Here is a 22,485-nt window from a genome sequence, read left to right on the forward strand (position 1 = left end):
ACAAGATAAAGTTGAGTAGATTTTTTTGTCATGAGAAAGGGATTTCAACAAGGACAAAAGTTGCTAGTCCTAGAGCCATTGGAGCATGTTTTCAAGCTAGAGAAATTTGTTAATCAATCCGTGAAATTAGGCTTTAACTTAACTAGTTCTAGTGGAATTTTCGTCCAGTTGATATTTACATTTTCATGTATTTCCTTTAGTAGACTTGTGGATATTTTGAAGGTCTTTGTTACTTAGACAGTAATGATCATGCCTGCATTCAACTTCCCGGGTTTGCTTTGGCCGTTTCCTAAACCTGATTCCTTTTGTGCTCATCACATCAAGTTTCTTTCGGTGAGGTTTAGATTTTACTATCTTCAAAGTTCTAGTACACTAGTTGGTAATCCTGAGGGAAGATTAATTCTCTGAACAAAGTTCAACCGTTTCTGCCTTCTTGCCAGTTGGTGACAATTCTTTCTGGGACGGGGATCTACGTAAGAAGGATCCCCCACAACTGTTTAGTTCCTCAGTATGCATCTGACTCACAACCTCACAATGCCTAGAGATTTTGGAAAATCCAGAAAGTTGTCATATTTTATGAGAGAATTTGCTATACCAAAATGGGTTCCTGTGGATTTTCTTTGTTGGCTTGGAGGAGAGGTTATAGGACAGTTCCTGTCCAAGTGGAGGATGTGAACCCTCTCTGTACTTCGCCTTATCCTCGGCTTCTATGGGATTTTTTATTTTCGCTTGAAACTTTTGGAGAGCTGAATATTTATTCCCTTGTCCGGCTGTTGATAGAAGATTGTTGCTATTTAATTTTTTGATGTCATTTCCCAGTCATTATTCCGAGCTTCCGTATTTTTTGAATCTGAGTTGAGTATAATCGTGTTTAGATCAAATTCATACGAAAACAGGTAACATAAATATGATTTGAATTAATCTATTTGAGAATGGTGTTGATTAAAGTGATTATAATCATAACTTATTTAATTGATTCATTTAAATTTTGATTGAATAAATACATTAATTAAGTCTAAATTATCCGATTTTATGATGTATTATCTATTTAATAATTAGATGGGTCCATTTATTTGGTGGAGGGTCTGAGTTTTAATACAATATGGATATAATCTATCAACATGATCTATTTATTTATTTAAGAGAATAAATAATTGAAAAAATGATACTTTTCTCACATTTCTTATTCCTCTTTTTATTAGTAATTTATTTTTTGTATTCCTCTTTCTTTTATCACCTTTGATGTTCTTTTAGAAAAAATATTGAAAGGATTTAGTGGGTGTTAAGTAAAACTTGATATTTATTATTTAATGATTTAAGTCAATTTTAAATTAAATTATTTTTAAGAAGGTGTTTGGTAAATCAATTTAATATAAAAATTATTATTAAGTTTTACCAAACAATATATATATTAAGCATAGATTATTGGGCTTTAATGTTCACGTCGGATTGGGCTAGTCCAGGGGTTAGGCTTAGACTTCAAAAGTTAGTTCGGTTTAGGCTAGTAGGCAAATGGGCCAAATTCACATTCTTGGAAACAATTATGAGTCATGACACTATTTCATGGAAAAATTGCCATATAGGGTGGGTTGGGTGTGATAATAACCGTTATACATTAAGCATAAATTTTTGGGCTTTACTGTTCGGGTCGGATTGGGCTACTCCAGGGGTTAGGCTTAGACTAAAAAAGTTAGCTCGGTTCGGGCCAGTAGGCAAATGGGCCAAATTCAAATTCTTGGAAACAATTATGAGTCATGACATTATTTCATGGGAAAATCACCATATAAGGTGGGTTGGATGTGATAATAACCTTGAAGGATCATATGCTTTGATAAGTCTTTAAATGTCTTAAAATACAAAAAGTCAAATATACAATCATATTTTTCATTTTAAAATCAATCATATTCTTACTTTGTCTTTTCTAATTATTATTATCATTATAAATAATATATCAAATAAAAATAATATTAATACTAATACATATAAATAATATAATAATTAATCACAAATTATTTTCAATAATTAAAATAAATAAATTTATTATGTTTTTTATTATAAAGATTTCATAAGAAAATATTACAACAATTATTTTTTTATATTTTTATTAAATAGATTTAGAAATTTTGAGTTGTTTAACCTTATAATATAACTATTAAGAAAAAATCATAATAAAAAAACTATTTTTATAATATGTGAGAAGAGGATTATTGTCAACCCCTTAGCTCCTTGACCCAATGATGGAGTAAAGGGCCTCATGGGTAGGCCTTGCACCCATGAGGATCCTAGGAGGAGAACCGAGAAAGCCTGGAGGTTTGGTGGTTCAAGCCTCAAGAAGTGAAATGAAGAGATTGGCACAAGCTATGTGCACACTAGACACGCACTAGGCGTAGGTTGCGTGTACACCACGCGCACATCAGACAGACACAATGCGCACATCCGTCCCGCACTTGCGTGCACACTAGATCATGCGCATGCACACACCAGGCTGCACACTCAACACACATCTTGCATATTTGGGACTATGGTGGCGGTGTAGATGGAGGGTGAGGTTTCTTATGAAATATAATTATTATTTATTTAAATATTCCATTATGTTTCCTCAAGGGGGTTTGATGTCTCTTTTAGACATCTCGAGAATGACCCGTAATGCTCTTTAAGGAGGGGTATGTGACTGAAGGGGTACCAAGGCTAAGCCTTGACTACACTAAGGGAGCACCATGGCACAACCTTGGGTGTGCCTAGGACACATGGATGGCACACTAGCATGCACACATGGGCTCCACGACATGTGTGGTGTGCACCCTATGACTGCAATGGCACAGGGCCTAATAATCTAATACAACCTACCTCCTCCCCGCGTTAGCACGAGGGCGCCTAAAGACTTGCATTGAGCCAATTGGAGAAGCCATGAGTGCAATGTCATGGCTCGATGGGACACTAGACATGCAACCGACTCAGACTCATGACACCTATGCATGCATAAGGGTGTAATGCCTTGTGCATGAGGATGGAATAGCCATGGGCGCAATGCCATGGCTCGATGTTGTGGATCAGTGGCTAGATAGGAAGCTTTAAGGCAACAAACAAGATTGGTGGTGCATAGCATGGGCAAGGCAATAGTGAGCCTTGGCTAACAGAGGGGGCTTGACACATGCCCTAGGTAATGGGTACCTTGACAAGGCATAAGCTTAGACATCAGTGTGAGGAAGACACACTAATGCACCAAATGCACTTGATCAACTGGTTGATGCACAGTGCTGGTTTAGAAAGCCTTGGTCAAAAACACCTTGATGGACACTCGATCATAGGAGGCACTTTACGAGGAGGAGACACCTTGTTAGGGGAACTCATCAACAACTCCATGAGAAATGACTTAAAGAAACAACAGCTAGCTAGTGACAATAGGTTGATCAATGCAACACATGAAATGACAACAAATAGACTTAACAACAAAGAACTGATAGGTAGCTGAGAAGCTAGTGGTTGGTGTGAAGGGACAACTTGATTCAGAGGGGTGTCTCTAGATGAGTGGTTATGGGTGGTTACATAACTATCGATAGGCTCCCTTAGTTAAAAATTTGAAAGAAAACTGCAAGCTGAGTGTTATAAAATTCCTCATGCATCTTTGAGACAGAGGGTGGGAAAGTTACTGAATGCTTAGGGTGTAAAGCATTGCAATCCTCTGATTCTTGTAAAGTGTTGTAACACTTTGAAAAAAGTTTTGTATCTTGTAGTTGATTGGGATAATACAAGTTGGGAAGTATTCCCATAATTGTTTTGGTCTGATTACACTGCTTTTATAAGGCTTAAGGGAAAGGTTGGCTAAGGAAGGGTACTTAACATTGCACACAAAGAAAAATTTAGAGGGATTTTCAAGGGTGTGACAATTACCATATAGGATGGGTTGGGTGTGATAATGATCGGGAAGGGTGATATCTTTTGATAATTATTGGGGAAGACAATAATAGGCTTAAAATTTAAAAATGTCATTCAACTAAAAACTTTTAAAATTCAACGCATTTAAAGCAATTTACTTGTTTTGTCGTGACAATTATGGTGTGTGGATTCCACATTTATTGTAATTATTGACATTCAAAATTCAAATCAAAATTGTGGGTTTAACCTTTACGACTATTATATATAACAATAGTAGAATTTGTTATTTAAATTTATTATTTTAAAAAAATACTTTTAAGAAATATTTTTAAAATAACATTTAATGTGTTTTTTTTTGTATTTTTATTCTATTTTTTAATTTTATTAAGAACAAAATAAGTTTCATAATTATATAATAAAAATTATGATTTTTTTTCATATATATATATATATTAAATTTTAAATTGATAAATCATGTTTTTGTATTAAATTCGGGAAAGATAAAATGCTTAATTTTTCATTTAAATTATCTAAAAAGAATAAGAAAATGATGGAGAATGTTTAATTGTTTTTTATTTTTTATAATAAAATAATTTTAAAAAAATTATGTGATTTTTCTATATATTTTTCCTTTGCATAATGTTTCTTTCTTAATTTTTATATATAATTTTATTTTTCTTCACTACATAGAGTGGATGATGTCAATACATATGATATGTTAAATATTAATGAGGTATAAAAAGTGACTCTTAAGACTATTACTTTTATTATAAAATACAAGTACGACAAAAATATATTATAATTACGATATAAATACACTTACATTACAATACATAACAATAAAACCTAATTGAGAAAATTTTGAACTTTTTTATAAAAGTGATAGTTTTGTATGATCATTCTATACTTTATAACATACTTATATTATGAATCATTTTAGAAACAAAATGAAGAACTAATTTGAATTCATGAGACTCGCATTTTTTTTAATTTATATATATACAAAAATTATTAAATAATTTTAATGCACTGGGTGAATGATGTTAATATACTGATATGATGTGTTAATACAAATAGACTATGAATAAATATTTTTAGTATTATTACTTTTGTAATAAAATATATGTACGACATAAATGCACTGTACTTACAATATAAATACAATAACGTTATAATATATTACAATATAATTTAATTTAATTTTGTTTAATTTTTTTCACATGCTATATTATACAACGAATGGTTGTGTGTTATTCTATTGAATAGTTGTGTGTTATTCAATTGAATATTTGTATATTATTCAATTGATTAAGAATTATTTATGATATTGTAGACCCTTCCTCTTTTCAAACCAAGTGTAATGGTTTGTTGTTATTATTTTATTATTACTATTTTTATAATTTGAAATAAAAGGCATTCCATGACCACCCGGGAGAGTGGAATTTTTCCATTTTTTTAAGTAGGGGGACCTCTTTTTAGAGAAGGACCAGCTGCATGGACGGGTGGCAAGGAGCATGGCTGGCCATGGTGGTGGTTGAAGACGACATGCTTGTTGATCGGTGAATAGGAGAGCGGGTAGTGGCTTGCCAAGGAAGACAGAAACAAGAAAGAAAAAATGGGAGGTCTGGGAGCTTCGGAGAGAGGATTCTGCAGAGAGAGATGTGCTTTTTTTGGTACTGGTAGAGGAGAGATATTTTGGTGAGCTGCAGGAGAGGTGGTTTTTTTTTTTGAGAGAAAAAAACAGAGAAAGAAAGAGGGGGGACTAGGGATTTTGTGAGGAGTTGCAGAGAGTTGGGAGATCCTGGAGCTTCTGAGGGAGGATTCGTTTAGCTAGGGGCAGCAAGCTGTGAGAAGTAAAAAAAAAAGGCTTGGGGGGGGGGGGGGGGGGGGGGGGAATATTTTTTTTTTAGAGCATCCTTTTGCTGGAAGAAAACAACGAGGAGGGGATTAGACAGAGGAAGTTGCAGGTTGGTTCCTTGAAGAGAAAACCAGAGGTGTCCGGAAAGAGTTTGAGCAGAAAGCAAGCCATATTATCTTCGCTTGAGGACTCAGGTATGACCATTAGGAGTTTTTTCACTTTGTATTACTTGATTTTCGTCTCTTCACATCGTTGATCTTAGGCATGGTTTGATGGTTTTTGTTATTATGTTCATTCTACTCTGTTCTTTATTCGGTTTCTCTGTTTTCCCTCAAATGACTGGGATATGGTTTACTTTCTTTGAGCTTGATGTTTGATTAAATACACAAAATCTTACTGCTCGTCCCACCAGTTGGCATTTTGTTCATCGCTCATGAAACGAGGTTTTGCCTAATAATTGCTTGAGTTCTTGCTTTGTTTTATCTATTTCATTCTCCATACTTTTGTGCTCACATGTGTTTAATTGTGAAAATGCCTTGGACTGTGTATCACCCTTTGTAGACTGTGTATCCCCCTTTGAGAAAGCTTTGGCTGCTCCTAATCTGGAAGATGAATGTCACTCGAACTTATTTGGACTGAAAATAAAGAAATAATGACTGCCAAAGCAAGGCATTAATGCCATCTTTCAACTGTTGATAATTCTGGATACATATTCGAGCCTCAACAAGGGTAGGTTGTTGCCTACCCAGTAGATATGAGATACTGTCACTTTGAGAACAGGGTTTGGATGTTCAGCTGAGAGTGTTAACAGAGAAGAAGAGGCCTCATTTGAACACTGTGTCATCCCCCATGGCCCGAAACTCTAGTGTTTCTCCCGATAACCGAAGCGTTGATGCAACTTACGTCCAGTATCAGAATCAAAAACTTGTTCAACAGTTAGAGGTGCAGAAGCATGAGTTGCATGATCTTGAAGACAAAACCAAAGAATTAAAAGACATACAGACTTCATATGATGACATGTTGATTACCACGAACCCACTCTAGAGTTAGTTGGTTGATGATTTAATCCTACTTGGAATACGAGCGGGGGGAGGTCAAAATGCTATACAAACCTTGGGCCATGCAGACCATTCTCGAGGTCTAATTCCATCATGTCTTGCTGAGGAGATATTTCTCTATAGACTGCTAGAAACAGATTCTGTTGAAAGCAATGGGAATGATGGAATTATCAAATATGTTGAAGAAGCCCTTGCTTTGCGACATTCTTCTACTCTAGAGTTGATGAAATCCCTGGAAGATACCATTGATACTCAAAGGGTCAAAACAAAAAACATAGCACAGGCTTTGCATGGAAAGCTATCTGCAGAAAATGCTATCATCCAATTAAGTAAGATTGATGATTTGATGAAAGAGGAGGCTAACAATCTGCGTGAGGTTATTGATGCTCTTCACTTAAAGCATAAGGAATATGTTGATGGGATGACACAAAAATTGGTAGTTGCATGGAATGTGATGATTCCAGGGAGATGCCGGAGATGAATTTTTTGACACGGACTGTGATGAATATCTGGATTGGCGCAAAACGGTTTTGGTGAAGAAGGTCTAAATCTATTCAATCGTACAGAGCCAGAGGGTTTTGAGCCATGTGATTATGCATTTGCAGGGGCAATTATTGCTTGTGTTTGGTTGGCAGTGTTGATACATGGACGACAACTCCATGCTCAGCTTGTCCAGCTATGTTTTGATTCTATCTTTCCAGTAGGGAATGCACTGATAGTAATGCATGCAAGATGTGGTGTGGTTGAGGCGACCCATTATGTTTTTCTAACAATGTATTATTTGGGTTCAATATCCTGGAACGTCATGATTGCAGCTCTGGGTCAACAAGGACATGCCATGCTGATCTAGTTGAAGAGGGACTTTGCTACTTTGAATCTCTGTCAGGCCTTTATGGTATATGCCCATGCCCGCCTATTTGGAAGACACTTCTTGCTGGTTATAGGATTTATGGGAACATGAATTAGGGTATTCCCCATATGCATGCAGTGCATGCATGTATAGCTACATGAAACACTCCACCGCCCACCTTCTCAAGAACCTACATGCCCATCACCACACCAAACCCATTCCTCCTCACCACCTCTCCTATTCATCTCCATCTTTCACACACCGGTGGCATGTTTTCAGTGTTCATTCATCCTTCATCCCACTTAAACTAACCCATTATTCTCCTCATTTCCATACCTATACATGCTACCTATTCTTTTTAAACCCATTGAACACATTCTCATACTCCCTCATGTTTTTCTCTTTCTACACCACACCACATATCCATTCTTTTTAAATGTCCTTCAAACCCATCCCCCATACTCACTACCAGCTACCCATACCTCCTTCATTCACTCTATATTCATTTATCTTCTATTCTTCCATTCGCATGGAATTTACGTGCATGACTCCCTAACCCTTTCCAACACCTTTCCTTGAAATCCACTTTCCACCAAGCTCACTCCCCATTACCACCAACCATCCATGCTATCAATAATACCCACACTCACAATTCCATCATATCCAAGGCTATGCACCATTTATCATACCTCGTGCATACCAAACCCATTTCCCTTCCACCACATTCCTTCATACCCATTTTCTTTCAAACCCATCATACATACTCCTCCATACCCGTCCTTCATGCCCACTTCATACCCATTCTTCAATTTTCTCATACCCATCTCCATGCGTACACGTATCACCCATCTTCTATACCCCCATGCATATCACCACATTTCTCTCTCTACATCCAAGCATACCTATTTTCTCTTATCCCACCCATGTCATCACCTCCATGAAACCCACTGTCTTCATGATCATTCTCTATATCCCCATGCCCGTTCTATCAATTCTCATGCATGCATGGTCCTCATCTATACCCATTTCTCTCATTTATCACCTTCATCATTTTCCAAACTTCCATACCCGTGCATACCACTAATCCTTCCAATACCCATCCTACCCACATGTTTTCATTAGGAACCCATCCTACCATAACCATGTGAAGTGCTAGCTATTTGGGCATCCACTGTGAAAGTAAACCTGTGAGCATGAGTCCTATTAAAAACATGTTGAACCAAATATGGAGTTATCAAGCCATGACATCACATAAATTTGACCATGAGTCGGGCTTATCCAATTGTGGCAGTTTGCATGGCTACCTACAATGGCGAAGAAAAGTGGTTTAGCGCTGAGGAAATCTTCACAATGGTTCACATCAAGTTGCGGGATTTTCAATGATTTAAGAGCTACTGCTCCTGGGAACTAAGGCACGACATCAGAGGTTAACAAGATTGAAAAAGGATACCCGTCTGAAATCTGCAAGAAATCTCAGTGCAATTGGCATCTTCAATGTGTTTTGTCTCATACTGAATTCAGGATCTCAACCAGGTCCTCCCGTTCTGCTTTTACCTGACCTTTTTAAGGTTGATGGTGTTGTCGTCAAGAAGCAACACCGATACGTCGACGTTTTGGACAAGAACTCCACTTCATCTTTCACTTCGCATGATCCACATGCGTCTTCTTCTTCCACAGCCCTAGTTATTACTGTTCTGGTGGTCATTATTGTCATCTCCAGCGTACTTCGCAACTAGCTCATCTCTGACGCTGTGGTCTCCATCTCTGACCTGAAGTGATCCGTGGTGATGAAGAGAAGAGACCCATTGATGAATCTTGGAGACTTGGGATCCTCATGGAAAGTTCTTAAAAGTTATAAGAGTAGAACATAAGGTTATGGCCATGCTAGGGCCTAGCTTATTGGATGTATGGAATTCTTCAAGGCGAGCGATGTCTTCAGAATTGGTAGCTTGTACTGCAGTTGAGTATTTATCAATCCTAGAGAAAATGCCATCACGAGGTTATGTGCATGGAGATGTAAAACAGGAAAACTTGAATCTTGGATGTGGTTTACAATGCATCAAACAATGAGTTAGTTCGTACCCAAACATTGGTGAAGAATGCCATTATTCAGGTTGATGCATCACCATTTAAATAGCGGTATCTCCAACACTATGGCCTTGACATTGGTTGCAAGAAGAAAGCCTCAACCACACCAAGAAAGAAGGAGAGAAAGGTGATGGTCCTGTTGAGGAGATAAATAAGGGCAACCATGTGGTGAGAAAATTAGAGAAGCGTCAACAGGATCACAAACTTGATCCACATATCGAAGAGCAATTTGGTAGTGGCCGGTTGTTGGCTGCAATCTCATCCTATCCTGGTTAGTGTGGCCATGCTGATGGATTCTTTTTTGCAAGACCCATTTTCAACACTTATATTTTGTTGGGTATTCCCTGCTTCTCAAGAAAGATAAGGCCATTGAGGTACAGTTTGAATGAGTTGATGATTGTTAATGGGCCAACATTTGGATCCCCTTGAATGAAAAATTGCTTGAAAGTGACCTGAATTGGAACCTGGATATGCCATTTGAATTGGGTTCACTGCGTTGAGAAAGGAAGTGTCTAAAAGAGTACTTTTCCAGAATGGGCCCAGAAGAAAATACTCATGCATGACCACCTTTAGTATGACTACTTTTTGGCCGTGTGTCCCTTTCATTCTTCTTCATCCTCGTTTGGTTTTCATATATAATTTTTCACACTCCAATACTCAAATCTTTTTTCAAATTCTAGCTTTTAAATAGTTTTTTCCAAATTCTAAACCCTTCAAATTATTTTAATTTTTCAAATCTTCATCGGTAGTTTTTTATTAGGCCTCAAAATATCAATTTCAATAAAATTTTGCTGCCACATTTCTTTAGGCATGCAATTTTCAATAACTTCCATGATTTTTTAAAATGTTTTAAAAATAAGCGTGAGCTAAATTTCGTAATTTCAAGTGATGGAATTTACAGAATTAATTCATGCAATAATAAATTGGGCTATGGTGGAGGCCCAACATCAAATAAATTTCCTTTAAAATAAAAATGGAATTGAATGAAATGTCGTGCATGCTATTGGTGCTTCTTTATCTGGTTTGGTGATATGAGTGACATATTTTATGATCATTACTATGCACTAACCCCATTTTGTGATAGCGCGTTGCTGTTTACGGATCAGGTACGCATCCTTTTTTACTTTAACTATCATCCATATATGCTTTGACTTTCAGTATGTGATCATGTCGGTATCCATTGATTCTCTTATTGACTGCCACGTCAGCTTCATCTTATTAGTAGAGACCCGACTTTAGGGACTTAGAAGGGTGCTACGGTCTTTATCGTACCTTCCTGATAAGTAACCTGATCCCCGAGCTCGATTCAGTTTTTCACAAACCACATTTTCCAAATAAGGAGTCACACTTAGTGTTTTCTTTCTTATTTTGTTTACCCTTTTAAAAATAAAACAAAAATAAGTGGCGACTCCAAGTCATTTTTGAATAAATATAATCATTTTTTAAAATAAAATCGAGCTCGTCATTGAGTGGAAATGCATGAGCCGAAATACGGGGTCCACACATATATAAAATCAAAATTGTTTTTTAATTTGCTAACTCACTTGCATTTAAACTTTTTATCAAATAATATCAAATTGAACCATCATATTTTTAAACTAATATATTAAACTTTATTTTGATTCTTATTAAAACATTAATCATAACAAGGAAATTAAATAATTTTAACTAAAGAAAAATAGGTAACACACTAATTTGTTTCTTAACTTAAAAAAATATATAGTAATATAACTTTAAACTTTTTATAATTAATAAGAACTATTATTATTACTATTAATGATAATTTCTATTTATGATATATATATAAAAGATTTTCTAAAATATTATAATAGGTAACCCAAAAAAATAACTAATAGACTTTTGGTCACGATTGTGTGAACCCCGTGACCATAGGTTCAAAATATTTAAAATAAACCTCTATACATTTGGTCACGGTCATGCGAAATTCGTGACTATAAATCTCAAATGTTTTGAAGAAAAAAAAATTCAAATAATTTAATTTCTTATAATAAAATAAGAAAAATTATATATATTCCTTTTCTTTTTCATTTTTTTCACTTTCCCATTTTTTTTTTAGCTCTAAGTAACTAAAGGAGTAACATAAAAATGACAAATTTATTAAATATATCATGTTGATGTGTTAATACAAAATAATTTATGATTAATACAAAATAATAAACTAGATTAATAATGCATAATTTATTATATTATTTTGATGAATATTTTAACATTCAATTGGACTTATCATTTGCAAGTCCATTTCAAGTAAATAATAAAATTATCTTTATCCTTGACTTTTTATAAGTAAAACTATATTAAATAGTCGGGGTAATAGTTCAAAAGTGAAAAATAATTTTTTTTTGACACGAGATATGTACTAATGATTAAATATATTTATCATCATGAGTGGGCCCCATATTATTGACAATCTCAAATATATTTATAGATAATATAGAAAATATATTTAATAGTAAAACTGTCCTCTAAAACTTCTTGAGATAATGTATTGTACTTTTAGTATATTTATATAAGTGTTGTACTTAGAATTCACATCTTTTTCCTTTATAATAACTAGTAAGTGCTCATTAAATTTAAGTATTTGAATATAAAAAAAATTAGCATTTAATTTTTTTTATAAAAAAAAATTTGACAATATTTTTTATTTTATAGTTCATAATTTTTAAAAAAATAAATTTCTTTTAAATATTTTCTTTTGCAATGTAAATATGTTAATATGACATTGTAAGTTGCCCAGATTTGCAAAACAAATTCAAAAAAGACATTGTATATATCAATTAACTTCAAAACTCATTCATTCCCTTAGTTTAAAACATAGCTATTATAGTCCATGGAAAAATAAATAAATACAAAAGAAACCATTTAAAGATCTTCCAAAAAACACACCTATTTTTTTTTAATTTTTTTTTGGAATCAATTTTCACTATTTGAATTTGTTTGAGCTATTGATTTTAAAAACATTGAACCACAATCAAAGGACCTCTCTTTGGAATTTTAGCATATAGGAAGATCCTTAAAGCCTTATACATGATATTGTTGCAGGTGGTTTCTTTTATTTTTGTTGTCAATGAATATTTTCTGTTGGGTTCTGTAGTCCTTTTTCCTTTTTCTGGCTTTTCTTTTACCAGTGAATGTTGTTCCTTCTCAGGCAGCATTTAGGATCATTGCCACTGCAATTGTCTTAGAGTTCAATCATGCACCACGCTTAGTAAAGAAGATCAAGCTAGTTGCTGAGCCTTGCGAAATTTTCAAGAAGACGACACTTATAAAGAACATGTTTACTTCAGATCTTGAAATAGCTAGGTTTGAAAGTGCAGGAGTCCAGACTGCTAGTGGTATCAAGGGACAGGTGAAGGAGGTATGCATCTTATAAACAATACGTTCTTCATTTTTTACTTTTGCATTGTTCTATTGGAAGCACAATTACAATTATTTTTCTTTGGGTGCCATTGTTTAGCATGTAATATTATTGGGGAATTTTTTTCCCAACTGAAAAAAAAAGGGCATTCCAAGAAGTTTGTGTTTTTCCTCTGCCATGGAAAAGTTTATTGGTAGTTTGAATTTAATGTCAATAATCTTGGCAGACTGCAAAAGAAGAGCTTGGTAACCAACCCAAAAAGAAAAGAGGACTTCCTAGAGAAGGGATTGCCAGGTGCACATTTGAGGATAGAATATTGGTGAGTAACCTGGTTTTGTTGCGTGCATGGATTGAAGTTGAAGTCCCTTGCTTCTTTAATCCATTGACAACAGCCCTGCAACCCCGTGAGCAGACCTAGCAAGGAAGGAAAACTGTGGCTGAATTAAGAAGAGAGAACGATCTTTCCATTCCTGTTAACAAATATTCACTCTACAGGGTAAAATTTATGATGCTCTCAGGACATGGTATTGTTTAAAATTTTCCCTCTCTCTTGGACATTGTTTTTTAATTCATCCATTTGCTTGCTTATTGTTGGGTATACCAGCCAATTGAAAGGAAGGAAGGAAGTTCAACCCCTTGGTTATCCCCAAGTCATTACAAGCAGCTCTTCCTTTCGCTTCAAAGCCCAAAGATATTCCAAAACGAAAGAAGCCTCTTCTGGAGAACCAAAGAGCTGTTGTTATGGAACCCCATAAGCGAAAAGTCCATGCCCTTGTCCGACACCTTCAGATGATTAGAAATGAGAAGGTACAATTGTTAAATTTGACATTTCTTTGTGTTAATTTGTTTCCAGTTTGTCAATAGATGTAATGATTTATGAGTCTAATGTTTCATAGATCAAGAAGCGGAAGTTGAAAGCAACGGAGAAGAGGAAAAGATTTGAAGCGGAGAAAGTCAAGGAGGAACAGGTGTTTAGAAAGCGTCAGAGAGAAAAATAAAAGGAGAGATACATGGCACAAGACAAACCGAGTAAGAGAATCCAAAAAGGCCCATGAGACGATGATGTTAATATGTGAGGAATTTTGTGTAATATAAACATACAGATTTTTCTTTTACTTTGGGCTATGTTTGGTACTTGAAAATTTTGAAAGAAAATGTGTGGAAAAAAAAATAGAGATGAAAAGTGAAAAGAAAAGAAAAAAATGGATGAAAATAAAAAATAAATTTAAAGCCAATAAATTATTTTTATATGTTTTTTAAAATTTATTTAACTTAATTTCCATATGTGAATGTAAGAGACAATTATATGCAAATATATAATAAATCAATATAAAGACAATTGCATATAAAGTAAAAGAGTAGGGAAGAGAGAATGCAAACACAAGATTCTATAGTGGTTCGACGCAACTCGGCCTACATCCACTCCTCTAACTTCAATTCCAAGCTTGAGGTTCCACTAATTTAAGGCTTCCAAACCAAGCATTCAAGCAATATAATTGGATTATGGTTCCAATCCACCATCTTGGACTTTTGGCTCCAAACACCCTTTACAATCCTCAAGAGATACCTCACTCTTGAACAACCTCTCAAGTGATACCCCACACTTGAGAATCATCATCTCAAAGATATACAAATAATTGATCTCACAAAATCCTAGTACAAAAACTTTAAGCTCAAATGATACAAGAAAATTAGGATTGAGAGGTGCACTAATGATATGCAAGTTTTAGAACAATGGTGCACTCAAAACACTTTTCTAAAGCTCAAATATATTCAAGAAAAGTTTAGGAAGGTTGAGCTCTCTAAACAATGAAGATTTGGAGTCTTTTTATAAAAGAAAATGACCAAACTAGCCGTTGGGGGTTCGACTGGTCGAGTTGGGGGTCGGTCGGTTCACTAACCATTAGAGCATTTAATGCTTTGACAGGTTACCATTGCTTCAACTGGACCTCGATCGGAGGTCGACCGGGAAGAAGGATACCTCGACCGGGAAGGGAAGACTGCTAGATGCGAGAAAGTGTTTTTAGCACTCCTCGACCTGACCTCAACTGGGCAAGGGGAACCGGTCAACTGGTACCTTGGCCGGTTGAGCCGATTGGCCTAGTGCCTCAATCGGTTCAACGTTTTGGCCGCGACAACCAGTTTTTTCAACTTAAAACATTTTAAAACAAGTTTGAAAAACATTTGAAATAAGGTTTTAGTTGAAAACATGAAATCATCCAATTTTAAAATATTTAAAACAAAATAACTCTTGGATGATTTTGGTGCATAAGTAAAAAATGTAATGCATGAAAATCGTAGTGCACTAACAACCTTACAAAGAGATCTTATGAAACTTGGGTTTTGAAAAACACTTTTCTTTGAGGTGGTTTTCTTCTTCATGATTTCTCATTGACTTGATTTGTTTTTGTGATTGCTACTTTGGAAATCGTCTTGCCTAATCACACTTGAAATATAATCATTAGTTTTAAACCTTATTTTATTATCATCAAAATTGAGATTAATCAAACTTTGGTTTCACAAGGATTAAATAATTTTAAAATGTATAAAATTTAAACTAATTTTCATTATATTTGATTTTTTTTATATATATTTTTCATGGTGAACCTAAACATGAGAAAATTGGTTCCCTTATGAGAAAATTATTTTCCTTAGTATTTTTTTTTCTTATTACTTTTTGGGAACTAAACATGGCCTAATTGGTAAATTAATTGGAACTATATCCTCCATTCCCATTTTTAGGAGATTTTTTTTTCAATATATGTTTGTTTTTGTGAATAATTATGATCAAGGGAGGAATATGGTTAAATTAAGACTATTAACTCACCTATAATTTCCAAGTTTTTAACTTTTGAATATCATTTTTTTGCTTGCTATTTTATTTACTGGATAATAATTTATAGAATTTGAAGATATATTTTTGGGAAAAATGGGTTTTGATTTATTAAAATAAAAATATATGGAAAAAGAAATCTCAAAATTTTTAAATTAGTGTTATCTTCATCTATTTAAAATTAATTTGAAATACATAAATTTTTGAATGAGTCATTTAATTATTCTCTAAAATAATTGATAACTAGATTCACCCAAATGTTTTCCTTTACTTTAGATTCATTATTATTATTATTATTTTATTTGAGTTTTTTTTCACTACTTTTAATGTCCATACTTTTCAAATTACCCCACTTTTACTATTGGATGTTTGTTCAAGTAGAAAAAAATAAATCTCAACTTTTCCTAAGAGGCCTTTGTTCTCAGTGAGAAAAAGAATTCTAAATAATAAAATAATAATAATAATAATAATAATAATCAAAACCCACTTTTTTCCTTTATTTAATATTAAAATAATGATGCATGTAATTTTAATATATAAATATTAAAGAAATGATAGTATTTATATAATTATTATTTTTTATTTTAAACCATCTTTACTTCTATGTACCAATAATTTGATCAAATTATGGCCATGATTAACTATGAAACAAAATTTTAATAAGTTATATTGGCAAGGTTATAATCCATCCAAAAGACATCTCCACACGGTGATATGAAAATTTAAATTTTAGAGCTTATTTGATAGAGAACAGTTTTTTATTTTTCAGAATAAAAGATTATGAAAACACATTTAATAATAAAAAGCTATTTTCTATTTTCTATTTTTAAAAACATAAAATATAGTGTTTTTAGAAAACATCTATTAATTAATTTTTTATATTTTTGTTTCTTTTCTTAAGTTTGTTTTAAAAAATAATTATATAAATATGTAGAATTATTAAAAATAAAATATTAAATATTAAAATTATTTTTTTTCAAAATTTTATAAGGAATATTTTAGGATAAATATTTAACAATTTGTTTAAGTTTCCTTATTCATAAAAATTGAAATTTATAGCTTTCATGTTTTTAATTTTTTTTTCTTTTCTAATGAATTATTATTAAGATTTTTTGATGAAATTTCCAAATATCTCATTTTAATATATACATCATTTTAATGGGTAAAAGTGATTAATGTTTGTTTTTTTTATTTTTATGAATCCAAACGTAGCCTTAAAAAAATGCATTTTTCTCAATCTCTTCTGGCAATGTAGATGGTGGTTGCATCCATCCCAGCTCCTATAAGAAAAAAAAGGTATATGTATGGTTTCTCAATGAGTTCCACCTTTTACACGCCTTGAAAAAGGTAAGGTGATTTCATGAAAGATGGTCGTTACTTCTACATAAGGGTCTCCAAAAAGTCCGCGGCCCGCAGCCCACTTTAGGCCCGGCTCGTAGGCCCGCCAGCCTGCGGGCTCATAGGCCGGGCCCATGCCTAGCATTTTAGCATGGCCCGGGCCGACCTGATCTGTTGACCAGTCAACGGGCCCATAGGCCCGGCCCGAGCTGGGCCACGGGCCTCCTATTTACGGCCCGGCCCGGCCCGCCCGTTGGAGACCATTGCTTCTACACATGAGCTATTTCGACAGATTTCTTAATAATAAAGACTTTCTCATTGATTTATTTTAAAGACTCTTTTTATCTTTTAATAAATGAGGATAAAATATTTAATAATTAAATTTTGTAACGTAAACATTTTGGAATACACATGTTGTAATTTTGAATCATTATTAAAAAAAAAAATTATATTATTAATAATTTAATATTTTGTGAAAAAAGAGAAAGCTCGGATTGGGTTTCACTTGGGCGTTAGGTCCGAGGAATGATGTGAGCACCAAAACGACGGCGTTTTAGGGGTATTGCTGCTGCTTCCACTTCCTCATGAAAAACCCTGAGTGTAAAATCCTATACCTTAACCTTAGAAAGATTTGCAGAGAACGATAATGGCTTCTTTACGAACTCTGCGCAACATTTACAAGAACAACCCCACCTTCTTATTCTCCTCCTCTTCATCCTCTACATTTTCTTACCATTACCGTCAGCTACCTCCGTCACAGCACAGGTCGATCTTCTCCACGTCCCACCTCGACGCCTCATGGATGGACAAGATTAAAGGAGTTTTAACAGGCAAAAAGGCCGCCCCAGATGGCCAAATCACCACCGAAGAATTCACCCTCCTTCGTAAGCTCCCGATCACTGCTCTGTTTTAGCACCAGTGAACGCAAAAGCTAGAAATGTTCTCTTGATTGGCGATTGATTTTTCACCTTTTTAATGTCTTCAGATTTTTGGAAAACCACTTTGCTTTGGTTTGTGAAAATTTCTGTTGTTTTGTTTCAAATTTGCGTTCTTTTTTTCTTTGAGCCTGTTAACAAATTTTTGGGGAAAATGTAAGATTTGTTGATCTTTTATAGGGCTTGTTGGTTGTTTTTATTTTCTTCTTTTCAATTATTTCTTCTTCTTCTTCTTATTATTTTGGGTTTCAGGTTTTGCAAATGAGCTGAAGGCCGCAAGGGCTGCAGGGACATTTAAAAGGTTTGTAGTGGGTCGAAGCAGTGAGGCCACATTTGCTGATGCTTTCGGGAAGCAGGAAGCGATTATTCGATATCTTGGACGTTTTGATCCTTCTGGAGATGTTAGTTTTTAACCCTTTAATCCAATCTATCTTTTTATTTTCAAGATTATTTTGCCAGTTTTTTTGCTTCAAATGAATATTATCTGCAAAGATTGCCACTAGTTCCCGAATTATCTGAATTTTTTAAGCTTAAAAGTATCCAAGTAATTATAATAGTTTCCACCTTAATCTGCATCTTAGATCACTCCTCTGCTGAATAATTTCTTTGTAATAAATATGCAGTTCAGCACAAGATTAATTGCAACTGCCAATTCGATTTGATTGTTTAAGCAGTGCAGCTGAGAGGCTGTTATATGTTGGGAATGTTCTGATTTGGTTATATAGATGTTGGTTTCGGGTCTTTGGTTTATTGATTGCAGAATCTGCAAACTAGTCAAAAGCAAGAAGCGGCAAAAAATTGTAATTGCACAATAGCTGATGTCGAGAATGCTCTTGCAAAGTTTACTTGGGCTAAACAAGCACACAAGAAATTGGAGAAGTTAAAGGAAGAAGGGAAACCAATCCCAAAGTCGATGGCTGAGGTACTATTTCCTGCATCTTATTATAGCATTTTTACTTCCAAAATGGGGTTATACTTGTATGGGTAATAGAGGCCATCTTAATGGGTCACCATATATGGGGCTATTCATTAAACGGTTTTATTTTCTAACTTAACTTGTTTTGGATTTAATGGGAGAATGTATCTGTACATGCACTTCTGAGGGTGAGTTTCAGTGTCCTTGTCTTTGCTTATAATGTAGAACACATCCTAGGGTCTTCCTGGCTGTAAATACATGGTCAAGGACTGGGACTTCATTCCACCAGAAGGCTAAATCCTATGCTTGGATTAGTGGAGGAGTATGATTAGTTCCATTAAAATTGATATGAATTTTGATGGGTTTAGAGCATTTATGGGTTTTAGATCTCAGTGAAAGGAAGACATATGGAACCTGGTATGGGATAATGATGTTTAAGGTAGATTACTATTATTTTAGGCCTTTTGTGAATTGTGCTGGAAGATGCTGTTCTGATTGCATTGCTAGTGTGGGTTTGTATAGAATTGGAGCAAAACTTTGCCTTAAGCATGGTTGTTTTCTTAATCTTTCAAATATAGTGCTTTGGATAAATGGAATGTCAGAGGACTTATATTGGAGGATTAGAAGTTACAGATCAATGGGTCTAATTCTTTCTTAACTTGAGAATACTATATGTTTATGTATGAATAGGTAACAAAAAAATGTATGTACACCATATATATATATAGTATGCATCAGTTTGTTTGTTATACTTCTCAGTTGTGTACAGAATATAGAAAACATGGTGACCTGGTTGTCATGTTCATGTTATTTTTTTGCAAGGTATGGGTTATGTTCTTTATGGTTAGTAATAAACCTGATTATTAAGCCTTTTTTGGAATCAACTGCACACAATGAGTCTTGAGTTGATTTGGATATCTGAAATTCATATGTTGTCTTTTTAGATATTCTGGGAACATGTTTATTCTCATGTAAGCAAACCTCTATTAGATAGGAACCAGTGGTTTAAAATGCAGACTATTGGCTGAAATGGGGTATTTTTCAGTTTCTTGTTTTTCACCCAAAAATTAGATAAAAAATCAGAAAAATATTCATTGGTCTTGTTTGCTAACTATTGATGTTTGACCACCACTCTAATCATATTTTGCCATTCTTTATGATCAATGGTCTCAAAGTATTTAGTCACTCCATGTTTTCAGAAACTTGTTAGAACTGCTTTACAGAAAATGTTCCATGTTGGTTATTTTTCTCCTAAAATTTTCCTTTAAACATGGAATGTTTCAAATGTACTTACTTTATTCTTTTCTTTTCTAATGTGAAACAAACATATTCATTGTACTAAAGGGTAATACAGAGAAGGATGAGCAATCCTTTCAAGATGCATGATTTCTGATTAGAAAGTAGAGCCCTATATTACCCAGCAGAAAATAAAAATATTTGCACGAATATACTAATTATACTTGGTATTTTTTGTTCTGTAGTTGCAAAAGCTGATGGGTTCAACACCGGTGGATCTTGCCAGGTCTAACTTGGCTAAAAGTGGTCAAATAAGTAGAAATGCACTCTGCCCATGTGGTTCCAAAAAGAGATACAAGCGGTACTTTACATTGTTTTTCAGAACAGTTTAACTCTAATTTCTTGACTTGTTTACAGAATTTGTGAGAGCATTTAGTTAGGGTAGCTTTGTTCAATCATTTTGCTTGACTTGTAATCTGGATATTCCATACAGTTATATTTCTGTGTTTAACACAGTTTTCAAACATATAGAAACAATAGATTTGTTGATATGGATTAGTAAAATAATGAAGGATGAGAAATCCTTCCAAAACACAAAAGAACTGATAAAAGAAAGAAGAAAATAAAAGTGAACTTTTCCAAATGAAGGCAAAAGTAGCTGCAAAACTGAAAGATGTATGAGAACTATTTACAAATAAAAAAAACTTATGCTTAATGTATGTCTTGATGTGGTATCAATTCTGCATGGATGATCTAGATTTCCTTCTTTGCAGCTTACTTGATTCTCTCATGATATCGACTGTCTATTAAAATTGCTTGATTTTTAATATCTTTCTATATACTTTTAACTATATTGTGATAGTGGTAAATTGAAATTGTTCATCCTTTCCCCCTCTTTGTAATCAATGGAGAGTAAGAAAATGTTTCATACTTTTGAGATTCATTTTTTTTTAATATCTGAAACACAAGTATTTTCTATTAATTAAAAAATTCAAGAGAGACAAGACATCCTTCTACAATATGCAACTATAATCGAAACAAGTGAAGAACCTCCTTAAAGAGAAGCCATATGGGCTGGACAATTGAGGAGGATTACATAAATGTAAGAATGAAGTGAAATATTTGAAGAATCATGGTCTTCTTTAACCGTATGTATCAGTTGGTAGTTTTCATGCTAGTTAGTTGATTTGCCCAGGTCGCCTTGGGTTTCTAAAGCATCTTGGCTTGCAGTTAAAAACATCTACGGAAACTTCCATCCATCTTACCATAAGCTCTAGTTTGAGTGGAACTCAGCTAGGACTCATGTTTGGATGGCTGACTCTTTAGATGTTCAGAGTTTATGTAATGGAAGCTGAAATAGTTTCATGGAAATATTTAACAAAAATATATCAATTTTTTTTTTTATAAATCTTGAGCTAAATTTGTCATAAAGGGTTGGATTGAAGATATTTTTACCATGTATGGAAAGCAATCAGGAAAAGCCTTTCCTTTGTAATTATGTGCTACCTTCTAATATGTACATCTAGGAGAGTAGGCTACGTATCTTAAAAACTTGTCTACCCAAGCACATGTACATACATGTGTAGTTATTCTAAATTGATGATTGCACAAAACTTGTCTAACTATATGTTGATTGCACAGATTTTAGTTATTTAATTTGCATATGTTTTTTCATTATTTAAATCAATTCGCTTATTTGCCTTTTTTCTTGTATAGGTGCTGCGGAAAGGATTGAAGATTTTAAAGAAGAGATACATGAAAACCTTACTCTGACCTTGATATGGGAGAGATTTCCTGAGATTGTACAAATTCATTTGCTGTTTCAAATGGCATCTTGTTAGAGCCTTTTGGTTAATTTGCTACATGGACACTGGCTGCAAAGGTGTTTTAAAATTTGCTTTCATGGACTAGACTGTCTACATGCTGGTTAATTAACCTGATTGAGTGCTTGTATTCATGCAGGCTGTTGTTTTTGCTTCCATGGAGTATATCTATAGGCCAGCTAAGCAATTGAGTGGCTTGTATTTATACATTGTTCTGGTCATGAAATTCAGGCAGAACAAATTTTACTAATAAAATGTATGAAATCTCTCTTCACCCTTTTAAGTGGGTTGATATTTA

At 34.0% G+C, this 22,485-nt stretch overlaps 1 protein-coding gene and 1 pseudogene across 2 annotated transcripts; both read left to right on the forward strand.

Annotated features, from left to right (window-relative positions):
- The first annotated feature begins 8,951 nt into the window (after positions 1-8,951).
- On the forward strand, positions 8,952-14,161 carry LOC100265947 (uncharacterized; annotated as a pseudogene).
- A 3,627-nt stretch (positions 14,162-17,788) lies between these two features.
- Positions 17,789-22,485, forward strand: LOC100260646 (uncharacterized). Of its 2 annotated transcripts, XR_787464.3 has the most exons (6): positions 17,789-18,161; positions 18,465-18,613; positions 18,973-19,134; positions 20,610-20,725; positions 22,081-22,246; positions 22,327-22,485. XR_787464.3 is itself a non-coding variant. In XM_002274403.4 (5 exons), the coding sequence occupies exons 1-5, from the start codon at positions 17,924-17,926 to the stop codon at positions 22,097-22,099; spliced, it is 684 nt and encodes a 227-aa protein (XP_002274439.1). In that variant the 5' UTR covers positions 17,789-17,923; the 3' UTR covers positions 22,100-22,485. The 2 variants fall into 2 exon arrangements, 1 of the variants encoding a protein (XP_002274439.1); XM_002274403.4 differs by having other exon boundaries at positions 22,081-22,485.

The sequence above is a fragment of the Vitis vinifera genome, chromosome 14 (assembly GCF_030704535.1).
Source record: "Vitis vinifera cultivar Pinot Noir 40024 chromosome 14, ASM3070453v1".
Lineage (NCBI taxonomy): Eukaryota > Viridiplantae > Streptophyta > Magnoliopsida > Vitales > Vitaceae > Vitis > Vitis vinifera.

Excerpts from the sequence above, each read along its gene's own strand:
- LOC100260646 (XM_002274403.4), top strand. The coding sequence starts at position 17,924 with ATGGCTTCTTTACGAACTCTGCGCAACATTTACAAGAACAACCCCACC. Across the intron at positions 18,614-18,972 it reads GTTTTGATCCTTCTGGAGAT|AATCTGCAAACTAGTCAAAA; the intron begins GTTAGTTTTTAA and ends TATTGATTGCAG. Across the intron at positions 19,135-20,609 it reads TCCCAAAGTCGATGGCTGAG|TTGCAAAAGCTGATGGGTTC; the intron begins GTACTATTTCCT and ends TTTGTTCTGTAG.